Source organism: Muntiacus reevesi, chromosome 19 (assembly GCF_963930625.1).
Source record: "Muntiacus reevesi chromosome 19, mMunRee1.1, whole genome shotgun sequence".
Taxonomy (NCBI): Eukaryota; Metazoa; Chordata; class Mammalia; order Artiodactyla; family Cervidae; genus Muntiacus; species Muntiacus reevesi.
In genome coordinates, this window is record NC_089267.1 from 32,202,015 (window position 1) to 32,223,408 (window position 21,394).

The 21,394-nt window shown below is 39.6% G+C and overlaps 3 protein-coding genes across 6 annotated transcripts in view; 2 read left to right on the plus strand and 1 right to left on the minus strand.

Annotated features, from left to right (window-relative positions):
* The first annotated feature begins 27 nt into the window (after positions 1 to 27).
* Positions 28 to 8,754, plus strand: LOC136150647 (uncharacterized). Of its 4 annotated transcripts, none has more exons than XM_065911312.1 (2): positions 28 to 1,343; positions 4,913 to 8,754. In XM_065911312.1, the coding sequence occupies exon 2, from the start codon at positions 5,048 to 5,050 to the stop codon at positions 5,675 to 5,677; it is 630 nt and encodes a 209-aa protein (XP_065767384.1). In that variant the 5' UTR covers positions 28 to 1,343; positions 4,913 to 5,047; the 3' UTR covers positions 5,678 to 8,754. The 4 variants fall into 4 exon arrangements, with proteins under 4 accessions (XP_065767384.1, XP_065767385.1, XP_065767386.1 ...); XM_065911313.1 differs by having other exon boundaries at positions 28 to 540; positions 643 to 8,754; XM_065911314.1 differs by having other exon boundaries at positions 28 to 540; positions 857 to 8,754.
* A 112-nt stretch (positions 8,755 to 8,866) lies between these two features.
* TRAPPC3L (trafficking protein particle complex subunit 3L) overlaps positions 8,867 to 21,394 on the plus strand; it is a 54,635-nt gene continuing 42,107 nt past the window's right edge. The window contains exon 1 of the mRNA XM_065911478.1: positions 8,867 to 9,066. The gene's annotated coding sequence lies outside the window, so the exon portion shown is untranslated. The remainder of the gene's footprint in view (positions 9,067 to 21,394) is intronic.
* Positions 12,176 to 18,251, minus strand: CALHM4 (calcium homeostasis modulator family member 4). The gene is made up of 2 exons (XM_065911623.1): positions 17,071 to 18,251; positions 12,176 to 12,562 (listed from the first exon to the last, which is right to left on the minus strand). The coding sequence occupies exons 1-2, from the start codon at positions 17,626 to 17,628 to the stop codon at positions 12,176 to 12,178; spliced, it is 945 nt and encodes a 314-aa protein (XP_065767695.1). The 5' UTR covers positions 17,629 to 18,251.

A 21,394-nucleotide genomic window follows, 5' to 3' on the forward strand; every position in this document is an offset into this window, starting at 1 on the left:
ACACCTGGTCTGGCATTTGCCACAGACACCTAAGGATTGGTTACTGGACTTTGCAGAGCCAGAACCCGAGAAGGCCCTGAGCGCCGCATCCTCGCTCCACTAGTCTGGTCTTAAGGCCAGCCTCGGGTACCCGGGAGGGGCTGTCTAGCTGGACGCGGGACGATGGGGCGTCTCTGCACTAGGTCGCTGCGGGTCTCCGGGTTGCAACCCTGAGGCAGCGTCCAGAGGGCGGATGCCCAGGTCCTAGTGCCGACTAATGGCGTGTCCCAGGTGATTTCTACGTTTCTGGAACCTCCAAGTTCTCGGCATCCCACAAGACTGTAGAACCCAGCAGGCAGAGGAACAGCTCTCGCAATACATCCAGGCGGGTCCAGAAAGCTCGGCCCAGCTTCCGAGTAACGAGTCAGTGGACCTGCGGGAGAAAGCAAGTGAAAGTCCTGTGATCTTTTGAGTATGTAAAATGAACTCGGCACGTTGTAGATCTAAATATTCTGAGATCGCGTATTTCTGAGTTGGGTGTAAGTTTCGGTGACAGTTTTGGTAAGTATTGCCTCCGAAGAATACTCAGAACCTCTGATTTGGAAGAATGAAACTGAAGAAGTAATAATAGCACTTAATACATATACATCTCTTATCTTCTAGTTCATCACAGCTGTTACAAAGAGAGTTTTCAAAGAAAACTGTAATGGCACAAACTAAGAAAATGGCCAGACATGGTATTTTTATGAAATGAAAGCTAAAGATCCATTCATGTGTATAAAAAAAGAAGATTTTTAGTTTTTTAGTGGAGAAAAATACAAGAACATTTTAAAAATTTTCATATTCGTCTATTTTTCTTTTTGTTTTTGTATTAAAGCTTAGAGATAAAGGCTCTGAAGTTTTCTCTTGATAAAAGGATGATGTCCTATGGACCAGAAGGTATCTTGATATTTTGTTGGAACTTATTGCCTACTTGGCAACCCACTCCTGTACTCTTGCCTGGAGAATTCCATGGACAGAGGAGCCTGGCGGGCGAGAGCCCATGGGGTAGGAAAGAGTCTGACGTGACTGAGCGACTGACACGCACACTACCTACTTAGCCGAAGGATATGTGAAAACGGACATATTCGCTTTGGTACTGATTCCATGTCTTCGGCATTAAGGGTTGAGTAGGGCGTTGTTTTAAATTTTCAAGAAAAAAATGGGAACTCTTCTGAGGATGGAAAGAATCACAGGAAATACATGAAGTAACTTTGCAAATACAAGGTGCTTCTTCTGTATATCCTCTGTTTAGGGAAATCAGTGATTTGTTACTGGAGAAGAAGGTTCTGCACAAACGGGAGAGCCAGTGCTAAGATCCTACGGTGAGAGCCCGCTTGTTATTTTGGAAGCCAGTGTGGCTGGTGCATGGTGAACTGGTGTGGGAGTTTGCAGATCATGTAGGATCATTGGAGGATTTAGGTGGAAGAGGGACAAAGTCTGAAAGTGTGGAGACCAGTTTGGCCATAGCAATAATCTAAACAAAGACGGTGATGATTTGGACCAAAGCTATAGGACCAAACAGATTCTGGATATATTTTGAAGGTGTCAGGATTTGATATGGGTTGTAAGAAAAGGATGAATAAGGGGTGATATTTGGCAGGAACTGGAAAGATGAAGTTCCTTTGACCAAAATGACAAATGAGGGAGACAGAATGAGTTTGGCAAGGAAGTTGATAGCACCTTTAATCCATGGATCAAAGAGAAATGCCAAGTAAAAAATTTGTTAATTTCCTAAATGATAATCAAAACACAGGTTGTCAAAATAGGTGCAGTGAAGCAACCAATTTAAGCTTTATATTAGGAAAAGAAGGTTGGTTTCAAGTTTTAATCTTGTAAATGAAGTGCCCCTTTATCTGCTTTACTTTTTTATTAACAGAATTTTTAGTAAAACATCATTTTCAAATCTGTTGTATATTTACTGTAAAACCTTCATATTTCAGGATGCTCAAGAGTGGTTCTTTAATTTTTAATACTAAAGATAACTTCCAGTGCTAATGTAAGCAAGAGAACTCACTTCCAAATCTGTGTCACCTATTGGGGCATCATTAAGCATTTTTGGTTGATTTCTAATTTCCTTTTGACACAGAGACACTTCACAGAACACCCACCTGAAAGTGGGTGATTTTTATGAGATAGACTGGCTTTCTTTCAGTGTCTCATTTTTAATTTGTAGTTAAAGATGTTGCAGGATAAGTGTGTTTCAAGCTCTGCAGACAGGTAAACAATATAGTGGAGCCAAGCATCATGGGATCTGAAGCCAGAAGTGGGAAGTCCAGCCTTAGCACTAACCTTTACAGGTTATATAAACTTTTAAGATCATTCGAATAACGTGAAACAATGTATGTGAAAGCACACTGCAAATTCTCAAATAGGTTATCAGTGTTAGTAATTAGAAATGTATAGAAATATGTATGTAGTCCTCTGAAGCAGTTGTTTTTTCTCTTCTCTGTTTTCTTTACTGCTAAAGAAAAATGTCTGTGAGAGATTCATTGTATCATTTGTGTTTTTTTTCTGCAAATAATGCAAAGTCACAGTTGCTACTTTCTAATAGTCAGTCAGTCAGTTCAGTCACTCAGTCCTGTCTGACTGTTTGCGACCCCATGAATCGCAGCACGCCAGGCCTCCCTGTCCATCACAAATTCCCGGAGCCTACTCAAACTCATGCCCATCGAGTCAGTGATGCCATCCAGCCATCTCATCCTCTGTCGTCCCCTTCTCGGAATTAGCAGTCTTCAAAATATGTTTTGAAGTTTATTTTTGCTTTTCTGTGCTTATGAATTTTTTAGGCCATCTCACTTTTCTCAGAGGTGCAGGATTAAGAATTCCCTATTTAAGGGTTAATCTTAATTCTCAAACAGTTCATGTGGCTAATGTTTCATTTAGTCAGATGTTTCAAAGACTCATTACCCTCATAAGTGCAAACACCCATATGAAATTCTGATTCTGAGAGTTCCTCTGAATGGTAGTGAATCTCCCAATCACTTCCAGCCTAACTAATCTTCCTGACTGACTCAACATAAAGGGACCAGAGTGATCCTGTTACAATGTAAATCAGGTCATGTTACTCTTTTGCTCATGACTGCTCCCTCGCATCTCAGATTAAAGGCCCATGTGTTGACAGGACAAGCGGCTTCCTGACCATCACCTGCACCTCGCAATTTCTCTGACCTTGCCTCCTATTACTTTGCCACCTATTCTGTGCTTCAGCCTCACTAGCCTCCTTGCTGTTCCTCAGATATGCAAGACATGCTGTCCTCCTAAAAAGGGACTTCCTATTTGCTCTATCTGGAATGATTTTCCTCCCACGCCCACATGGTCAGCTCCTTCATCTCCTTGGCATCTTCTTCACATGTAACTTTTCAGTGAGGCTACCTCAACCACTGTACTTAAAATTACAGCCACTATTGATTCCCTTTATCCTATTTTATTTTACTCATGACACTTTAAAATTACACTATGTGTTATGTTTATTCTATTAGAATGTAAATTCCTTAGGGTCAGTGATTTTAGATACTGTTGTACTTTATGATATAGGGTAGTCCCTGACACAGAATAGGCCCTCAAAAAATACATATATTCTCTGAAGGAGTGAATCCTGTGCAATGATAACATGATATGGTTCTAAAAGCACTGGACTAGGGAGTTATAAAACTATAGCCCTTCTTTACAATTGAATTACCTTATGTGCTTGGATCAGACCCATCTTCTCTGGGTCTCAGCTTCCCCATCTGTGAAATGGGGCTGTTGGGCAAAAATTATCTTCCTGATGCTTTCTATCTGTAAGAATCTATAATTCCTCAAGATCATGTATATACTGAAGATAGTGTGTGAAATCAGACTTCAAAGGTAGTGGTTAACATCTCTGACCCAAGGTGTCATGGCCACAGGAGTGGTGTCTGTGGATGGAGTTGTTATATTCCTAACACCCTTGACACTAATGTTTCTGAACCAAATAACAAGATGGGGGCCTCTGTTCTGGAGAACAACGAAGTAGGAACAACATGAGTTTTAAGTGGGCTGCACTTCCAACATTACCTTGCACATAAGAATGATGTACATTTACATCTGTACATGTTCCTTTTCTCCAGCTAGTAAGGACCATTTCGATCACTTGTTCTCTTTTTTCCTCCTTCTCTTACTCTTCCTCCTTCTTCTCTCTGTCCCCCACACACATGTGCACTCACGGGTACATGCACTTTGCTTTGGATTTGAAAGGGACTGAGTGGAGAAGGAAGAGAGAAAATAAAGGAGCAAAAGAGGTGTGGGAGAAGATAGGGTTAGTGAAATGCAACATGATTTTTTAAATGTATTTAGGGAAAACAAACTTGGAGGTTAAAGTGGAAAGCTAAAATTTAAGTCAGATTATGTTTCTGGCTTCCCAAAAGAATATAGTGAAGGTTGAGCCAGGGATGCCCCTAAGTTTGTGCAAGGTCCTGGGCAAACATTTATGTGGGGTCCTTGGCTATACAATAAGTAATGATATTAAAATATGTATTTTAAAAATGCATGGCTGATTCATGTCAATGTATGACAAAACCCACTGCAATGTTGTGAAGTAATTAGCCTCCAACTAATAAAAATAATTGGAAAAAAAAATGCATGGGCTCATGTAAGGTCCAGTGGTTAACTGATGTAGAATAATAAAGAGAGACACACATTAGTTTACTGTTTAATCAGTGTCCATGAACCATCCCTTCCTGCTCAGGTTGAACACCCATCTCTTCCTGTTCTTTATTGTCAGATAAACTGGTTCCATCTAATTTCATATCTCCTACAATGACTTTTTAAAACAGCGATGCTGTTACTATTGTCAATACCGTGGCTCTTTGTAATTTCTATGGAAACAATATAGTTCTTGCCTCTGCAATAGTCTAATAATACCATTTCACAGGTGACATCATTACTCATTAACTCCATCATCATGGTGCTGCTCCTGAACACTGGCTTCCAACAATTTTCTTGAAGAATGTACTCTAGATGATGTCCACAAATACAATTCTTACTCAGGATATGCAGGAAAGTGTAAATGATCATTTGTTTTCCAGTCACGTTAAATTTACCATCTTCCAGAAATGGCTTGATTTCTTTGGGCCATAATCACTGCAACCCTAACCTGGGATCTGTTTTGGAGTTGGATGCATACCACCCTCCACACATCGCCGCCAGCTGGGAGGACCAGACAGGAAACTGCAGTGGAGCCAGAACAACGGTCCCTTTTGCATGCAAGGAAGGAGCTGACCCACCCAGCAGAGCGCAGCGTCACCACCCCGTCAGCAGCCAGAGAGAAGGGCGTCTGAGTACTTGTTGCCGCCGGCCCCACCCATCCACCCAGGCGCCCACCGTCACCCAACCACGCGCCCAGCCTCACCCACTGCAGTCAGAGGCGGGCATCCGGCGCGCGGTCCACCCTGAGCGGCCGCGGTGCTGCGCACCAGGAGAGGGGCCGCCGTCACGGCCAACTCAGAAAGCTGGCTCCTCTGGTCGAAATACCCCAGACACCCCAACCTCGGGGAAGAGGGTCTGGGAGCGCACAGAAATAAAGAAACCGGCCCAAGGGGTCGGGCCCCAGAAAATCTCCAAGGATGAGCGCAAAACGCAGAGCTTACTGACCACAGGCAGCACAGAACTGCATACTTACTCCATTTTATTATTCTAACTCTGCCTGTGATAACTTGGATGGTTTTTGCTTTTTGCTTTATCTTCCCTGCAGAATAAAGGCCTTTCTCACAGTACTCTTAGGATCCATTAAATCATTAATGGAGTAAAGATGCCTGACATCAACAGAACTGTATGTTATACTTTCTCAAAAGCAGCTTTCTCGAATTCAAGTTATCTCCAAGGGAAAGAATGGCAAGTGTTAACTTACTAGCCAACTATTCTTAATTTATGAAATTTAAATAATAAAACACCACATGGATCAGGATTTTTTTTTCCTTTGGCATTTGTTTTCCTTCCTTTCAAATGCTGGATTATATCCATAATATGTCATAGAGTATAACATGTGGTTCTGTTGATGTCATTAACTGGCAAGGACACAAGACAAATGTAATTTAAATATTTTTATTTGTTTGGATTGAAACATCTATAGAAACATAAAATGTATATTCAGCCGTTCTTTCAGCACTTTAGAACACCTTTAGAATATTTTATATTTTTATATTATAGCATAAATATATTTGTTTTCCTAGAGCAGCGGTTGCCTAGGGCAGAGTATCAGTGCATAAATGCTTATGCTAGAAAGTAACCTTGAAGAGGCCTTAATCCAAAGCATGTCACTCATGACAGGCTTGTGGGGTCATAAACTTCTGAAATGTACTGATATGTGTGTGTGTTTCCTATCTCCACTGTAGCCAATTACCACGAGCTTAGTGGCTTAAAACAATGCAAATGTATTATCTTACAGTTTGTAACTGTAAGAATGGTATATATTTCTTACTGTCAGACACAGGTCTCAGTGGCTCCAATCAAGGTGTCAGCAGGACTGTGTTCCTTCCAGGAGTTCTGGGAAGAATCCACTTCCTGGCCTTTCCAGCTTCTAGAAGCTGCCTGCATTTTGGCTCAGGATCCTTGACATCTTTAAAGCCAGCTATGGCTAATTTCTCTGACACTTCACGACACTCCTCTTTCATTGCCACTCGGCCTTTTCTCTGACTTTGGTTCCTTCTCTTATAAGAGCCCCTGTGACTACAGTGAGTCCACCAGGATATTCCAGGATAATATCCCTGCCTCAAGACCCTTAACTTGATGACATCCGCGGTGTCTCTTTTGCCATGCAAAGTATAAAGTATGACTCACAAATTCTAGGGCTTAGAATGTGAACGCATTCAGAAGGCCAGCGTTTACTCTACCGCAGTACACAGTCCCTGAGGTGTGTGAGCCTGGGTGGGTACGTTTGCACAGGATATTTCCTCAAGATAACTTTTCCCAGAATGGCTCTTCAAAGGGTCTGTGACTCAGGATAGTTTCAACACTTAACTCCCACAATTTGATCAACCTCTCTATCTTTTGGAAGGGCAATTCATTCCAGAGAGATTGACTTTTATTAGACAGTATGAATGATGAGAAAGTGTGTTTTCCTTGGTTCCACTTTGACCCTTCATAACTATATCCTATCGAAAACAAGTCGACAGATTATAGCAGTGTTCTGCCACTCCCAGAATGAGAACGTGAACACCGGGGATTCCTGGGCAAGCTTGCAGCTGGTCTGTAGCGAATAAAATCAGTGTCGCTGGTTGTTGAGTAGTTCAGGTCCAAAGTGACAGTAGACAAGTCACTTTGCTAAGCAGAACACTGCCTTGAAAGTGAACGGTTATATATGTAGGTGCAGGGGAAGTACAGGTAAGAACTCAGGATTTTTTAGAACTCAGGATGTTTCAGTGATTCACAGACAGGGGAAGGAGGAGAACCTCCTGACGTCTACAAGGCCCTGGAAGGTTTGTGATACGCCTCATGTTGCTATATTCAGTGCTCTGGAATGCAGTGTCAGAAGTCAGACCGGCAGGGAACTTTAGCAAAGTCCTGGACTTCTCTATCTCCATTTACCTCATCCATAAAATGGGAGAACTTATTTTATTTGGGTCAAATAAGACTGGATTCAAATTATGAACAATGATTCACCAGTTATCAAATAAAAATAATTATGTCATAAGAAAGCATTTTATTCATTTAAGAATTTACACCACTCTGAATTCCTTCACATTCTCTATGTCATTAATGTCATTTCAGCAATTCATTTTCTAATATGTGACTCTACCATTTTGCTGTAAAGAAAGATGGGGTCATTTGTTTAAATTAGGTTCATAATACATAAATACTGAGAATTCTTTTGTGTGTCTCAATGGTAAAGCCGCCGCCTGCAATGCAGGAGATACAGGTTTGATCCCTGGGTCGCAAAGATACCCTGGAGAAGAAAATGGCAACCCACTCCAGTATTCTTGCCTGGGAAATCCCATGGACGGAGGACCTGGTGCGCTGTAGTCTATGGGCTCTCAAAAGAGTCAGATGCACCTTAGTGACTAAGCAACAGCAACGAAAGAATTCCTTTTACAGCGGCTGCTGCGGCCACCACTGTGCCCAAGTGCAGCCATCTGTCTCTACCACGAGAGGGCAGCAGAGGAAGCAAAATTTGAAAAACATTTCTGAAGTTCTAGTGCACTGAGCTTAGAGTTTAATTGAGCTGGGTGGTTTGAGTTGGAGCAAGCTCCAAGATTTGGTGCTGGGCAGGGAAGCCTGGCATGCTGAGGCTGAGTCCATGCTGAGTCTATGAGGTCGCAAAGAGGCCGACACAACTGAGCGACTGAACTGAACTGAACAGAAGAGTAATTCGGGTCAGGGACAATGAAATGTGTCTCTCTGAAAGTGACATCATTGCCCCTTGGTCCAGAGGTGACATTTGTGACTGTGCCCCAGAGCTCATGGAGCCAGCTGTGTAGCTGTCTACTCTAAGGACAGCTTGCCAACGTCTACTCCTTCAGTAACCAGCGCCAAATTTTGTTTAGAAGCTAAAATGAAAACTCTAAACCATATATTTTGAAGTAGCAAACAGCTGCTGAGTCTTGCATTTGGAAGGCCTCTGATTGGTTGTGCTATTTCAAAGTTTTAAGGTTAATGTGATTTCCCCTTGTGCTACGAACAGAATGCAAAAAAGACACTTTGTAAAATCACATTGTTGTTTCTTATTACAATCATCGGAGAAGGCAATGGCACCCCACTCCAGTACTCTTGCCTGGAAAATCCCATGGACGGAGGAGCCTGGTAGGCTGCAGTCCATGGGGTCGCTAAGAGTTGGACACGACTGAGTGACTTCACTTTCACTTTTCACTTTCATGCATTGGAGAAGGAAATGGCAACCCACTCCAGTGTTCTAGCCTGGAGAATCCCAGGGACGGGGGAGCCTGGTGGGCTGCCGTCTATGGGGTCGCACAGAGTCGGACACGACTGAAGCGACTTAGCAGCAGCAGCAGCAGCAGCATTACAATCATGCGCTAGAATTTTTTTAATGGAACTGGAGACTGAGAACAGAGAAGGAAGACAAAGGTGACTAGTGTAAGTATGTCTGCAAATCAGCTTTGGAGAGCTAAGTGAGCAGAGTAAAACGCGTCTAAACATTGGGAGTGTATCTGTCTCCTGGGAAGGAGGCAGCTTGGATTGTGGGAGGCAGATGTGGGAGCTGATGAAGGTAAGAAATGAGCAAGTCTGTATTTATGCCAAGCCACAGCATTTGATGTAGTATCCAAACCCACTTGGTAGCAAAATATAAGGTAATATTAGCACATAATTGATTTTAATTATATGTTTTAAAATTACATAAATCCATTAAGCATAAAGGAAAGGAAGCACAATGTTCTTAATGGAAAACTTGTCCAACTGGCTATGGAACAGAAGAATATTCTGGACAAAAAAAAATTGGCAATTTAATTTGTTTAATTTGAAATAGATAAGATACAATAAAACTCAAGAATGTGTACTACCCTTTAAATGTTCATACAGATGCTACAAAACCCTTTGAAGCAATACAGAAAAACTCCAAAATACTTAAAATCCTTTGACAGAAAGTGAAAGATCATGATTAAGTGGTCCAAAAGATAAATTGTATGCAGTACTCTGAAACAGCTTGATTTAGAAAGTGCTTCTAGAATTTAGTGGAAAGAAACTTTCCTGGTGTCAGTATATGAACAAATATTCTTTCTGATGATATAAAGTTTTAACTTTATATATTCTGATTTTGATAACTGACAATCTTACTAAAGAGTATTTACTCTAATTTCTGTATATTATTCTATCAGAGTATATTTCCCGAAAACTAATAAAATAACTCGGATCATGGTACAAAATGTTATTTTAACTAGTGTGTCCCAATACAAAGGAACTTCAAAGATTCTCAGAGCCATGGGATTTGGAGCTGGAGAAACTGTAAAAAAGAGTAGAGGCGACCTTCCACAATGTGGTGGTGTTTAGTTGCTCAGTCCTGTCTGACTCTTTGTGACCCCATGGACTGCAGCATACCAGTCTTCCCTGTCCTTCACCATCTCCTGGAGCTTGCTCAAACTCATGCCCGTTGAGGGGGTGATGCCATCCAACCATCTCATCCACTGTCGTCCCCTTCTCCTCCTGCCTTCAATCTTTCCCAGCATCAGGGTCTTTTCTAATGAGTCGGCTCTTCGCATCAGGTGGCCAAAGTATCAGAGCTTCACCATCAGTCCTTCTAAAGAATATTCAGGATTGATTTCCTTTAGGATTGACTGATTTGATCTCCTTGCAGTTCAAGAGACCCTCAAGAGTCTTCTCCAGCACCACAGTTCGAAAGCATCGATTCCATAATCACTCAGCTCATTTATATCAGAGCAAACCAAGACCCTACTTCCATACTTACTTCTGTTTTTTAAAGATCCCTCTTGTCATGTCATATCAGAATTGTATACAGAATTAGATAAGTGGACTAACTTTTCTCAGCCACTTGAAAAAATCAGTACACTATGGGATCGCAAAGAGTCGTACACGACTGAGCAACTTTACACAACATTTTCTTTAAAGTGGAATGCCAGTGAATGTCTAGAGAGGAAAGTTCACAACCAAACTCAGTGATATTTTCCTTTCAATAGAAACAACCTAAGCTACTAGTGCTCCAGAAGATTGTACACTTACTCGCCTGTATACATATAAACATCTTATTAGTCTTAGAAAGGACCTCAAGAATTCATTTGGTTCAGTTCCTTCCCTTCCAGCAGATAAGGTATCATTATCCCTATTTATAGATGCAACAGTTGAATTCCAGAGAGACTAACCAATTTGCCCAGGAAGTGATGGAGAGGGAGGAACAGGTCTCCTGTCCTGGCAAACTACTATACTATGTATCTCTTATTGGTTAAAAAAAAAAAGTCTTCTTAATATTCATCTTTATTGTTTCTATTAAATTTGAAAGACCCATAATTTCGCACAAAATGAAATCTTCTGTGACTGTAAGATTACCAGGTAAGTGACTGCATTTTAGATGGCCAAAACCTCTGGTCTCCTTGAAAATGAATCTTGAAAGTCACCTTGACTCCTGGCAGTTGGTCCATTGTCCAGTAAGTGGCCATTATTTTGTTTAAAAGATAAAGAAAAACCCTCACTTTGCTTATTTTGACCAATGAACCAGTTGTTCAAGTGAATGTGGCAAAAATCATGCATGAGACTATATATATATCAGAAATAATGAAGATAAAATAGAAAACTGTCAAATATTAGAAGTGAAAATTTAGGTAGGTCTTCCCTTTTAGAGTTTAGATAATGGATCTACAAATATAACTTGCAGCCTTCCTTCCTAAAATGGATTTTGAGTACAAAGGTGTGATAACAAAAAGACACAGATGGTGTCCTGGTAGTGGGACACAGGGGGAACTTTCTAGAATAAACTTTCTATATCATAGCTGTAAAAATGTTTCCACTATGGAGGTGCCACAAATAACACTTATGACACTGGTGAGGATACAATATGTGTCCATCTTTCCTTGGGTATGGCAAGATGACTCAGGACCGTCTTGCCTGGGCTTCCCCCTACATGGTAACAGTCTAGAAAGGGATTTTTTTAATCCTGATTCCCAAAAGGTCAGATATTTAAGCTTGAAGAAAGAGGAAGAAACAGTGAAAAGTCGCTGGGTATTATACAGAGGTAGAAAATTTTAAAAACAAAACTTCGAGATAGCGAACATAATGATAAAAGACAAGCAATGCAAAGAGGAAGGGCAAAAATAACCTTTATGAGCACTTATTTTATGAAAGGCACTGTGCTGAGTACTTAGCTTGTATTATCATATTTAATTGTCATGTATGTCCTCACAAAAGCTCTGAAGTAGCTGCTATCTGAGTGCAGATACAAAAGAGCACTCAAAAGATATTCATTTTTGCACAGCTACTAAGTTACAAAACTAGGATCCAAATTTTGATATGACTACAGTTTTCATTTTTGTTAAAAAAAAAAAATCAGACCAATATATGCACTACAAGACCATCAAGGAAATTTCAAAATGAGAAATTGTTACCATGATCAGATAAACTGATTTCGGAAATAGCATTTCAGATGAATGGACATAAATATCAGAACAGAGAGGAAAAGATGACATGGAAACTCTGTCCTCATAAAAATAAAATATTTGAATTGTGAAAGGTGCTATGATTAAGGTTTTAATTCAATACCTCTTGGTCTGCCTTCCTCATTATCCTCATCCACCCTGCCTCCAAGGAAGCTGTAGTTACCTTGCACATCATTACCCATGCAGAGAAAGCTGGGGACTGACATCTCTCTCCAGTCCTGACATGAAGGAATATGGATGTGTCTGACATCTTCATTTCCAGGAATGAAGCCAAATAGCTTCTTTATACGCTGCAGGATGAGGAGCCGTGAATGCTGTGCTGCGGCTTGTTCAAAGAGCTCCCTCTCGTTGTGGAGGTGGTTGGTCCAGTAGCGATGCTGCAGGGCGGTGAGGGGTGAGCAGCACCTTGCCAGAGAGTAGGAGACTAGGGCAGTGATGGTTGCCAAGGTGATCAGAATCCAGCCCAGCATCTTCACATAATTATTCAAAAGGAAAACAGAAAGCATCAATCTATTAAATATTCAAGAAACAACCATGATGGGAGGGATTCCCACAAGCCTGAGAACTAAAATATGGGTAAGAAACTTGCTTTTCTAGCTTTAGCATATTGACAGGTGCTATTCATTTGATCCTGGGTGCAGGTGTGACACAGGATATAGGCCCAACCATTTTCAACTTGGCTTTGGGATTACAAAGGATTTTTCCAAAGATTTTGAAGTGGATTCTAGATACTGTCCTGGAAGTGGCAAACATTATAACCTGCCTATTATCTTTGCATAAGGGACATAAACTACATTTTTTATTTTAGTTCAAGCATCAGGTGTAGGCTCATACATTTCTTTGGACACAATATATATTTAATAATGGTAGTAATGAAAATTATGATATTATAGATAATAATGGTAGTTTTGTAAGCTACCAAGCTCAATGATGTGCCAGCAAGTATTCACTGACATTTCTTCCCAAATTGCTATTTCCTTTTATTTTTTTGTGACCGAAGAAAGTCAATGAGCAAATTCTCATGTTCTTAAATGTGCAGCACCTATTGTTTTCCTTTTCATCTTCCTCTCCCTTCAAATAATCATTTGCTGGCCAGTTTTATGGTTGGTTTTTGAAATATACTTTGAAAGGAAAGTCAACTAGATTTTATTTGCAACTATTTAGTTTCCACTTTTAAAGACTGACAAATAACAAATAACTGTTTTCTATGCTTAGAATCCTTTTTTTTTTTTCTTTTCATTATTCTTTTTTCGTTATTTAGTGGTTGTTATGTAGACTGAGACAGATAAGCTGCGCACATTTAGGGAAGCCTCCAGTATGCAGCCACAATCTAAATGGTGAAGGTCCCTTCCACAGCTTGTGATTCACCAACAGGCCTGGAATTACCAGTGTGTGCACAGCAAGATAGCTTCACTCTAGGAAGGCTGAAGCCTACAAAGTGATACTCATCATGACATGATTTAACTTATTAGAGGCCAGCATGGCCGAGGAAAGGTCATCTCAGATGCCCATTAATTCATCAGCTATCATTTACTGAGCCCGAGGTTGACCTCCCACCATGTGCTGTATATAATGCTTGGTTCCTGGGACACAGATCCAAATAATTTTAGATACATTCTCTCTTTCCAAATCTTTAAGCCTAAAGAGGGAGACAATGTGTAAAGCCAAGAAATACGGTAAAATAGAATAGTTTTGATAGCTGCTGCTGCTGCTGCTGCTAAGTTGCATCAGTCGTGTCCAAATCTGTGTGACCCCATAAACGGCAGCCTACCAGGCTCTGCCGTCCCTGGGATTCTCCAGGCAAGAACACTGGAGTGGGTTGCCATTTCCTTCTCCAATGCATGAAAGTGAAAAGTGAAAGGCATAAACACAAAGCCCAAGGAAGGACAATGAAGATACATGAACTTTTTTAAAGGAGAAGAGTGTCAGGGAACACTTCCCAGAAGAGATGATGCTCAAACTTAAATTATTAAAGACAAGTTCACCAGATGCAAGAAGTTGAGGAGAATTCCAATTGTGGAAGAAGTCAGAAGAAGAAGAAGCATGTGAAGAGTTGGGAAAACCCCAAGAAGTTGAATTCACAAGGTCGTAGGAATCATGTGGGGAAATGGTCAGGGGCCACATATTGAAGGATATTGTATGTGAGGCCAAGAATCTGGATTTGTGCTTAGGCTGGTAGAAAATCATTGAAGGACTTTATATGGGTGACAGTGCAGGGAACAGGGGGGTGGAGGGAGGGTTCATCATTCAATTTGCACTTAGAAGATTTTGGTATGGGTATAAAAGGTAGATTGAAATGGGATGAAATAAATGTCCAGAAGGTACAGGCAGAGACAGGATTTAAACTTAATTTGATCTGGTGCCAACCCAGAATTATCCAACAAAGATAGTACATATTCCTCAAATGAGATTGGAGTTTGCAATAACTGTAGAAGGTGGGAGGGGAAATAGAAACAGCCCCTGGTCCTTGGCTAGTTTGATCAGCCATTTATTAGCTCTATAAACTTATGAAAGTTATAAACTCTTTGAGTTTCAGTTTCCTCATCTGTAAAATGGGGTTGATTATACCTACCTCTGAGGATTATGAAGATTAAAGATAGAACATATTTTTACACTATAGGATAAGCATCTCAATAAATATTAGTGGTCAATAAATATCACTTAGTTGCATCCAACTCTGCGACTCCATGGACTGTAGCCCACCAGCCTCCTCTGTGTATGGAATACTCCAGGCAAGAATACTGGAGTGGGTTGCCATTCCCTTCTCCAGGGGATATTCCCAACCCAGGGATCGAACCCTGGTCTCCTGCATTGCAGGCAGATTCTTTACTGTCTGAGCCACCAGGCAAGCCCAAATATTGGTGGTGATGTCACTAAATGAAAAAAATCCACTTGCTCATGGTACTCAGAACTCTAAAACTCTTTTTTAACAGAAGTCTGTGTATCATTAGACAAGATGTTTTATTTTGACCTTAAGAACACCTTACCATTGTGTATTTCACCTTAGTTTTTTAAAGCAAGAACTTTTTTTAAAGTCAAAATTGTACCATTGAATTTTCACTTTTCACAACTCCTCTGCTTGACATTTAAGGCCAGTATAAATAGGTTGAGACAAATCCTTTCTTAATAAGATTTCTAATTTTGTTTCAACTGGTCCATACGTTAACACTTCAGTATTATTGTGTTGACAGTAATTTTTTCAACTAAATATCATCAGCACTTTTAAATTTCAATAACTGAAAACTGATGGGTCAAGAAAGGCCTTTGCAATAAGTAGTTTAAAAATTAATGTGTTTTTCTCAATATTCTATAATAACCTATATGGGGAAAGAATCTGAAAAATAATAAAAGGATAGATATATGGGTATGTATAACTGCATCACTTTGTTGTATACTTGAAACTAACACAACATTATAAATCAACTATGCTGCAATATAAAATAAAAAGTAAATTAAAAAACATTAATGTGTTCTTATGGCATTGCAGTGATTTGAAATGTGTTTTTCTCCCAAATTCCTGGGAGACACTGATAAATGCCAATGATTCTTTCTGTACTGACAAAAATGTACTTTTACATCTTTAGATTTAACCTATAAACCTAGTAGGTTTAGGCCTTCCCCTTACTTGACTCCACTCCCTCCCACAAACCTATCTAATGACACTAAATTTAGAACTATCATCAGTGTTTATTTTTAATTATAATTAAGCCTCCTGTCATTTTAGATGTGATTTAAATATATAAGAATGCATAATTAAGAACATACATGCAGAAAGATGGAATTTAGTAATAATATTTTTAATAACAATATCTAAAATTCCTTGTTGAAGAAAAGTTATGACCAACCTAGACAGCATATTAAAAAGCAGAGACATTACTTTGCTGACAAAGGTCCATCTAATCAAAGCTATGGTTTTTTCCAGTAGTCATGTATGGATGTGAGAGTTGGACCATAAAGAAAGCTGAATGCCAAAGAATTCATGCTTTTGAACTTTGGTATTGATGAAGACTGTTGAGAGTCCCTTGGACTGCAAGGAGATCAAACAAGCCCATCCTAAAGGAAGTCAGTCCTGAATATTCATTGGAAGGACTGATGCTGAAGTTGAAACTCCAATACTTTGGCCACCTAATGCGAAGAACTGACTTATTGGAAAAGACCCTGATACTGGGAAAGATTGAAGGCAGGAAGAGAAGGGGATGACAGAGGATGAGATGGTTGGATGGCATCACTGACTCAATGGACACGAGTTTGGGCAATCTCTGGGTGTTAGTGATGGACAGGAAAGCCTGGTATGCTGCAGTCCAATGGGGTCACAATGAGTCAGACACAACTGAGTGACTTAACCGAACTGAAAATTCCTTGTTTTTAATATATAATAGGTTCTGAACACAGTACTGAGTGCTTTAGATGCATTAACTTGTTTATTACTCACTCCAATCCTATATGACAAATCATATCAATTATATCTCCATTTTACAGCTGAGAAAAGTGAAGCATGGATAAATTAGATAACTTGCTTAAGGTTTTGCAGGTTAATATATGGTAAAGCAAGCCTCAAATGCAGGTCTGCTGACTCCAAAGCCCAACATCCTAACCATATTTATGCAGCGGCTCAGTAGGAATCTAAATGATGAGTGGCATCCAGTTTGTGTTCCATAATCAGACAATATGAGAAGAAGCAGGAATGGAAAGTGTTTCCAGTGATCGTAGTTAATATGAGATTGCTCTTGTTCAGTGGCTAAGTCCTATTCAGTTCTTTTGCGACTCCATGGACTACAGCCCGCCAGGCTCCTCTGTCCTTGGGACTTCCCAGGCAAGAACTGGAGTGGGCTGGCATGTCCTCCTCCAGGGGATCTCCCCAACCCAGGGATCAAACACGCATCTCCTGCCCTGCAGGCAGATTCCTTACCTCGGAGCCTCCAGGGAAGCCCCAGTTAATACGGGATAGCAGAACTGAAAATAAAAAGCAAGAACTTACCTGTGACTGGTATCTATGTAGCAGAGCTACTTCGTCTCTGACCAGGATCATACTGGATGGAACTGATCTGCAGCACGGAAACCCGGCTAGGATCTCTTGCCGTTCGCCCGCACTGATATTGTCAAACGCTCGGTAATGGTCCACAGATGCGAATTCACTTGCCGCACATTCGTAGTACGTGCCCGTCAGCAGGGTCACCGCCAGCCACGTTAATGGAGCAACAAGGGCCCTTCCGGTGATGCCGAAGAAGTGAAGGCAAGCCAGCCTGCGCTCCAGGAGGCTGATCTTCCGGAGCTGAGGGACACAGCTGCAGCAATATTCACTGGTGATTGTCCACGTCTGGCTTCGCAGAGCAAAGCCGGCAACCAGAAGGATTAAGGCAGGAATGATCAGAAAAGCAGAACCATAGTAGAAATTTTTCCCAGCCTGACAGGGACAGCTGAATGTGAAAGAGGAGAAGAGCTGTTGCCCACCGATGGTCAAAGCAGCAATTAGAGTGTTGATAAAGGTTCCACTTCTCTGCAGAGAAGATACAATGTCACAGAGAGCTGGGCTCATCTTGGGAAGCTCCTTCACAAATCAGCTCCTAGCCCTTTCTGATCATTAGACTCACCAGCTATAACCATTTTATGGGATCTTACTGGTTTAACTGGTTGTGTCAGGCAATCCAACATCCTTACATGTTTAAAGGATTCTAGCATCTTTCCTTCTGTACTTTGTGAATCCTGAGCTAATAAATGAACTTCAGAGCACAGCCCGAGGGACCTGAGGGAGAGATTCATCTGGCTTGAGTGACAGGGGAAACTTCTTCAGTATCTCTTTCTACTAAAAAGAGGATTGCAAAGCAAACTGCTGCCATCTTTCTATGTGCTCCTTTGCGTGACACAAAATTCCTAGCACCAGCAAATACAATATTGAAGAAAATCAGAACATTCTTACCCTTGTACTGGTCCAAGATTTTGTTACCATAAAATTATAGCATAAAGAATCATGGAAGTTATCTAATACTAGAGCAATCCAAATTTAGGGTTATCTGAAGCATCCATAATTTCAGAGTTCTTCCATATAGATTCCAAAAGGTTTCCCAAAAGAGATGAGTAAGACCTGGGTACCCCTAAAGTCAAATCACAACAAAAACATTCTACCTTTGCATAAAAATATGTTTGTGTTGACAGAACATAATATAACAATGTGTTGTCTTAAAAGTTAAGTTGCAAATTTGTTAATATGGTATCATTTGTTATGTGAAAATATATTTGGGTAACTAATAAAGTTATATACATATAGATAAGAAATTATATGATCACATATAAAATGTCTATATTTAATCATCAAAAGGTTTTTGTTTGAAGAGTGGCTTTTTAAAACCATATTGCTTTGGTTTATAAAAATGAATAAGATACAAATTTCTCTTCTTAAATAAATCTCAGCTGGCCTTGGTTAAATATATCATCAGTGAATTGAAACATAATGCTGAAGAATTGACCCAAAGTGCAGCATAAAAAGACAAAGAAATAAAAGAGTATATTTTTAAAAGCAGTTAAAGGGAATAGAAAACAGATTAAGCAACTCCATGACCTGTCTAATAGGAGTTCTGGAGGGAAAAATGAAGGAATAGACAATATTTGAAGAGAAATAACTGAGAATTTTGCAGAATTAAAGAACGTTCTCACATCAGGAAATGTTATCTATTTTAAATAGTTTCACTAAAGATAAATTCACAAAGGACACATCATATTAAAGCTGCACAGTGTGAAAAACAGAAAGTCTTAAAAGCTGTCAAAAATAAAAGACAGATTACCTACCAAAAAGTGGCAATATATTGACAGCACACTTCTCATCAGTAATGATAGAAATCAGAAGACAATATCTTCAGAGTTCTTGGTAAACCATCATTTGAGATAGAGCAAAATAAATATAACACACAGAGACTAAGGGAATTTACCACCCATAGACCCTCATTAAGAGGATTATTAAAGGATATGTTTCAGCAAAGAGAAAAACAAACTCTAAGGAAAGATATAGGAGCTAGAAATGATGATGAGTACAAGTATATTTTTTAAGTTCCTTTATTTATTAGTTACTTCTGTAAATAACTACATTTTATTTCAAAAGATACAAATAAGATAATCCATGGTTATAGCAAGATATCACTACCTATCTGATATAACAGCAAAAATTATAAAGGTACTCCATACCTAATGTTGGTAAGGGTTGTAGAGCAACTAACTCATATACACTCATGTTAGGAATGTAAAATGAAACAATCACTTTTGAAAATTGTCAGTTTCCTTAAAAGTTACCTGTGTATACCTGCCATATAACATAGCTCACTTCCTAGTTATTTACTCAAGAGAAATGAAAGCGTATGTCCACACGAAAACCTGTACATGGATGACACAAGCTTTATTAGCTTATATTTTTTATAGCTTTATATAGCTGCAAACTGGGAAAAACACAGAAGCTATCCATAAACTGTTCTATATCCATGTAAGGGAAAGCTACTCAGAAAATATGAAGAATAAGCTATTGATACACACTATAACAAGAATGAATTAAAAATAATTTTCTAAAGGGAAGAATTCAGGCAAAAGAATACATAATGTATGATATTTATATAAAATTCTTAAAAGTGTTAATTAATCTCTACTGATAGAAAACAAACTAGTGCTCACCTAGAGAGTGGTGGAGAAGAAATAAGAAGAGAGGGATTGCCAGGGGCATGGGAAGACTTGTGGGGGAATGTATAAATTTGGACCATGATTTTAATTTATGGAGGTAACTGAGTGATGACAGAGAGGCCAAAACTATCAAAAGGAAAATTTATTACCTACATTTATCAAGAGAAAGGGGCATGCCAGTCCATGCAGGGCCACTTGGGGAAGACCAGTTTGGGTTGGAGGCAGAAAAGGAGGGAAGCTGAAGCCAGAGCGCTCCCTGGGGTTTCTGTGGGAAAATCAGGGCAGGTGAAGGGAAAGAGCTTAGAAATGGCTAATTTAAATGATTCTGGTGGGCTTCAGGGCATGGGGGATGTTGCTATTTGTCTGATACCTGGTCCTGGGTTGATTAAGAGCAGAGGAAATATTGGCTTTGTGTATGAGAGTTAGATAAGAAAGTGGGTCAGTGTACAGACTCTGGGTCACACGGGAGATATAAACTATTTAGCTGTTAAATTGGCTGTGCAGTTAATGATGCAAATTAGACAAAGAATCAAAGAAAACACAGTTATAAAACAGGAGAGATGGATATATTAATTATGGTGATAAATTTGATGGCTTCAGGGGTGTATACATATGTCAAAACTCAACAGACTGTAAAATCACTTATGTCTTAATAAAGCAGTAAAAGTCTTAAGTATAATTATTAAACAATAGAAACTAAGTGCATAGACCATTCAGAAAAAGAGGAAAATAAAAAGAGAATAATGATAGGAAAAGAAATAGTAAACAGAGGAAGAAGGATGGTAAACAGAAAGCACAAAATAATGGTAGAAATGAGACCAAACACATCAATAATCACACACACAACATCTTAAAATAGCTAACAATTATTGAGGGCTCACTACATGCCAGGTAGGAACATTATCTTATTTAATTTCCATAATAATCCTATGATGAGGTACTAATATTATCCTCAGCTTCTTTACAGATGAGAAAAGTGTCGTGTGGAGAGCTAAAGGAAACTGCCCACGGCCACGCAGAGATGAGGGAAAGGGCCGGGCCCAGCACTCGGGTGGTTTGGCACGTGATTTAACTACCAGACCGGGGCTGGTGTAAATGCACCTACAGAGATCAAACAATAGTCATGCCACTTACAAGCGACACAGCTAAAACACACAAAGCTTGAAAACTAAAGGTACTGAAATGTATAGCCTTGGAAATAATAACATTAATATAAGGCAAAAGTGAGCTAAAGGTTAAAAAGTGTCAGAAGGGCTAATTTTGAAGTCTCATTCACTACGAGATATGACAGTCATCAACTTGTCTATGACTGTCTTATTAAAATATATAAAGCAAAAATATCAAATTATAAGGAGAAATTCTTATAATCAAACAGATACATATTAGAAATGATCAAGGAAACATTAGGAGATAAACATTGAAAGGATGTAAAAGATATGGAAGAACAAAATTAGCAAGCTTTGCCTAACATATGGTATTCCATACCCTAAAAATAGAGAATGCACTATTTTTATAAGCTCTCTATAAATCACTTGCTAAAACATACTGATTGTATACAAGATCACAAAGGAAATTTCAGCATTAATGTCTAATAACAAGGAAACAGATTGAGAAACCCTGGCAATAGAATGCTATAGCGTAGG

Coding starts and splice junctions, on each gene's coding strand:
- CALHM4 (XM_065911623.1), bottom strand. CDS start 17,628: ATGAGCCCAGCTCTCTGTGACATTGTATCTTCTCTGCAGAGAAGTGGA. Junction 12,563..17,070: donor TACATAGATACCAGTCACAG/GTAAGTTCTTGC, acceptor AATTATGTGAAG/ATGCTGGGCTGGATTCTGAT.
- LOC136150647 (XM_065911312.1), top strand. CDS start 5,048: ATGATCATTTGTTTTCCAGTCACGTTAAATTTACCATCTTCCAGAAAT.